Below are 3,975 nucleotides of genomic sequence, written 5' to 3'. Positions count from 1 at the left end.
CTTTGGAATAAAGTTGTATATTTTTTATTAATTGCTAGTGTGGGTGATTTGAGTTGTTTAATATATTCCATAATAATCTAGAAGAACAAGTGTCTTAACATGAGCTTAGGCTTAATTAGGCTTAGGCTTAGGCTTAGGCTTAGCCTCCAAATAGTCCACAAGCGGCAAGTATAATCAGCATAATCAACATTTAAAAAATGATTTTCTGGGAAAGATAGTGGAGCCAATTATTCACATGAACAAGCATTTAAGAGGAATAACAGTTAATTTAATGTTTCAGAAGCTCTCAGTCTCATAAAAGAAAGAAAGAAAGAAAGAAAGATATGAAGTTACAAGTTTAACCCAGCCCTGCCCAAATAATCAGATCCATGTCCAAAATCAAAATCAAAGTTCTAGCTACTGTTGTCTATCCCATAGATGTATCAAGACGATGAGGTGTGTCCATTTCGAGTACTAGATGACAAATTCTCTATTTTATCTTTTTTTATAAGAAAAAGAAGGATAAAATAGAGAATTTTTCATCTTAAAAAACGTAGATAAATATATATATATATTTTTTTAACCCCCGAAACACATTACCAGTCTAAATATCTTTATTTTTCTTCCCTCCATTTTTGTTTACATGCTGTTGCTGAGCTGCGGTAAAAACCAAAAGTCCTCAACACTCCACATATTTCCCGATGTGTCCCCGCCGTCGAACCACTGGTTATTCTGCTCCGTCGTGGGGAAATCCAAACCGGAGGTGAAGCAACCGGAGGGGCTGCTTAGTGATTCTGGGTAGATGGCTTGGTTAAATTGGTAGCAATTGTTCGCCGGATAATTGTAGTAATCGACCAGGTCGGATCCCGGCGAGACCTGGGCTCCGAACGAGTCTGATGACGCCGCCGTGCTGGAGTTCTCCGGCGTGAAACTCCGATTAATCTGTCCGACGCCGATGCCGGCTGGCCGCGGAGCTACCAAGCCGGAGCTGAGTTGGATGTTGACGTCTTTGTTGTTGTCGCCGTCGTCGAGATCGGTGTTGCTATTGAGGGTGTTGAGTTGGAGGTGGCGGTAGGTGGTGCTGGTGGTGGTCGAGGAGGAGGAGGAGGATCCGGCGACAGCGGCGGCGGCCTGAATCCTCTCGACCAACCTGGGCATCCAAAGATAACGCATGGTGTCCTTGAATTGCTTGCTGTTGACGTCGCATTTGAGCTGCTTGGCATGCTTCTGCACCCGCGTTCGCCAGTAGTTCTTGATCTCGTTATCCGTTCTTCCCGGCAAGTGTTGCGCAATTTTCGACCATCTGCAAATCCAAATGCACTTTCATAAACAGAGTTGCAAGTAAAATTATACCAAAGAACAATTCAGACTCACGGTACTCGAACTCAATAGCAAATTATATATATACCGATTGCCCCATTGAGAATGGAGTTCAAGGATCAGGAGCTGTTCTTCGAGAGTGATGTTTCCACGACGAACGTCTGGGCGTAAATAATTCAGCCATCTTAATCTGCAGCTCTTACCAGTTCGCTTCAGACCTGTTTCATTCACTCATACAACAGACCGAAATTTAGTAAAGTTGAAGAAGTAAAGAAAGGGGATGATCAAAACTCTACTTTTTACTTTTTCTAGGTGGGTTTCTTGTACTTTGTTAATTTAAGGTAGTTTTACTCTAAATGGCCGTGTTTGATCATTTCCCTAGAAAGTTGAATCGGGATATGTTCTTTTTCCGAGAAAATGAAGCTAGAAGTTTATCTTCTCTGTACGAATCTACATATACAGTTTATTTCCTCTGAGATTATATGATAAAAGCAAAACCCAAAAGTTCATTTTCCGGGCTGAGAAAATAGGTAGGAAGATAATGAAGACCTGCACAACGAGCGAGAGAATTCCAGCGGCCTTCGCCATGCTTGGCGATGTAGTTGATGAGAGCCAAATCTTCTTCAACAGTCCATGGACCTCTCCTCAGTTCCATGATTTCTTCTTCACTTTCCATGCCAGATGATGACTTGCAGATTCTGCCTTCAACATCCATTACCCTAAATGGAGCGTCCGATCAATTGATTAATTGATTCAGAAAGAAAGAAAGAAAGATCGATGATCAGAGAGAGAGAGAGAGAGAAGAAAGGGAGAGATTGGATTATTGATTAATGCAAGAAGATAGAGAGAGAGAGAGAGAGAGAGAGAGAGAGAGAGAGAGAGAAGAAAGGGAGAGATTGGATTGTTGATTAATGCAAGAAGATAAAGGAATGGGGGGGCTTTATATAGCTGCATGATGGGGTCGAAAATCGAAGAAAAAGGTCGCATATATGGGAGAGAAGAGTCAGAAGGACAACCCCAAATGGCAACTTAAATAACAATTAATTAAGAGTTAATTATTAACTCTTAAACATATTAAGTTTGTCATTAATTAACTCTTAAACTTGTTAAGTTTGTCATTATAGTTACGGAGGGATGCGTTGAAGTTTGACGCTTTGACTTGGCCTGTCAGTGAGATTAGCAGTTCCGTGGAAAATGAAGAAATTCACGATTTTCCTTTTCCCTGACAGCTAAGATAATGAAAACTAGACATAGTATGTGTTGACTCTATGACGTGGGCAGAATTTAAATACCATTGGCATTGGTGGGTTGTAGTGTGTACAAGAGGAGCACCTTATCTTGATCCCATTCCTGAAATCTTCCTTCCTCTCAATTCGGTTGACAAACAATGAAACTAAATTCATAAAAAAAAGGGGGATGATGAAAACTAAACAATAAACATATATAATTAAGAATATGTGAGATAAATCCCCATTAAAAGTCTTCTGTCCGATGAATAATGCGTCTTATTGTATTTACCTTATTATTGAAAATTCCACACTATACACTCTTTTATAATTAGAAACAAAACACCACAAACTTTATGATAATAATTACAAGGACATCTATGTAGGATATTTAAATGATTAGATTATATGAATTAACACAATACCAAATATAGACGAAAGATGACATATTTGTATTTATCATTAAATAGGATTTTATATTATTCGATTTGGTACTGAATCATGGTCACTAACATTGATCTCATATCAAAATTGATCTTAGATGATAAAATCTTCCTTCCACTACTTGTTAGACAGACATTCGTTCAATGGAACAAGCATACAAAACATGTAGGGCTCAAAAATCATAACCCAAACTTGTCAATGAAGAGTAGGGGTGAGCAAAAGTTCAGTTAAACCGAACTAACCGAACTGAACCAAAAAGTTCGGTCGATTCGGTTCGGTTTTTCAAAAATAATGGTTCGGTTCGGTTATATTTTTGTTTAAAAATCGGTTATTCGGTTCGGTTCGGTTATTTTGATAAAAATACCAAAAAAATCGAACCGAACCGAACTTGTAAAACATAGCCTCACTCACTTGAATCGAACCGGCCACAACCCCCCCTCGCGCGAACCGAACTCCCCCCCTCATGAGTCACGCACGCGGGCGTGACATTTCATTTCTCTGTTCTTCGTTCTTCTCTCTCTCTATCTCTCTCTCGCGTCTTGGCATTTCATCTCGATTCGATTTTGAGTTCACAGATTTGGCGATGGCGAATACGAAGACGAAGGAGAAGGCGAAGGGGAAGACGAAGGCTCTTCGAAGGCGATGGGGAAGACGAAGGCTCTTCACAGCTTCGTGGATTAGGCATTGGCCGAAGGCTTTTTGACTTCATCTCTTCATCTACTCTCTCTCCCTCCACCATCCGTCGTCGATGCCGAAGAAGAAGACGAAGGCCGGAGACGAAGACGAAGATTGCGCCGATGGTTTTTCGGTAAGTTTGCACTCTATTTCTCTTTTACATTGAAATTTTGAAACCTAGATCTACTAAAATCCAACCATTAGATGCTTTTAGTTTTTGGGTATGTGGGTCACCGTGGTTGGGGGAATCTGATGATCGGTTCTGATCATCGAAATCATCGGCCGGCAGCAATAGCAAAGCCGGTCTCTTAGTTTGTTTCCAGTTCAGTTT

At 40.4% G+C, this 3,975-nt stretch overlaps 1 protein-coding gene across 1 annotated transcript; it reads right to left on the bottom strand.

The window, feature by feature from the left end:
- Positions 1 to 201: 201 nt before the first annotated feature.
- LOC127809456 (transcription factor MYB108-like) lies at positions 202 to 2,197 on the bottom strand. Its single transcript, XM_052348254.1, has 3 exons — positions 1,849 to 2,197; positions 1,388 to 1,517; positions 202 to 1,282 (listed from the first exon to the last, which is right to left on the bottom strand). The coding sequence occupies exons 1-3, from the start codon at positions 2,012 to 2,014 to the stop codon at positions 619 to 621; spliced, it is 960 nt and encodes a 319-aa protein (XP_052204214.1). The 5' UTR covers positions 2,015 to 2,197; the 3' UTR covers positions 202 to 618.
- Between the last annotated feature and the right edge of the window lie 1,778 nt (positions 2,198 to 3,975).

The sequence above is a fragment of the Diospyros lotus genome, chromosome 9, assembly GCF_014633365.1.
Source record: "Diospyros lotus cultivar Yz01 chromosome 9, ASM1463336v1, whole genome shotgun sequence".
NCBI lineage: Eukaryota > Viridiplantae > Streptophyta > Magnoliopsida > Ericales > Ebenaceae > Diospyros > Diospyros lotus.
Note: the sequence above shows the minus strand (reverse complement) of the source record. Positions and strands in the feature narration are given on the sequence as shown.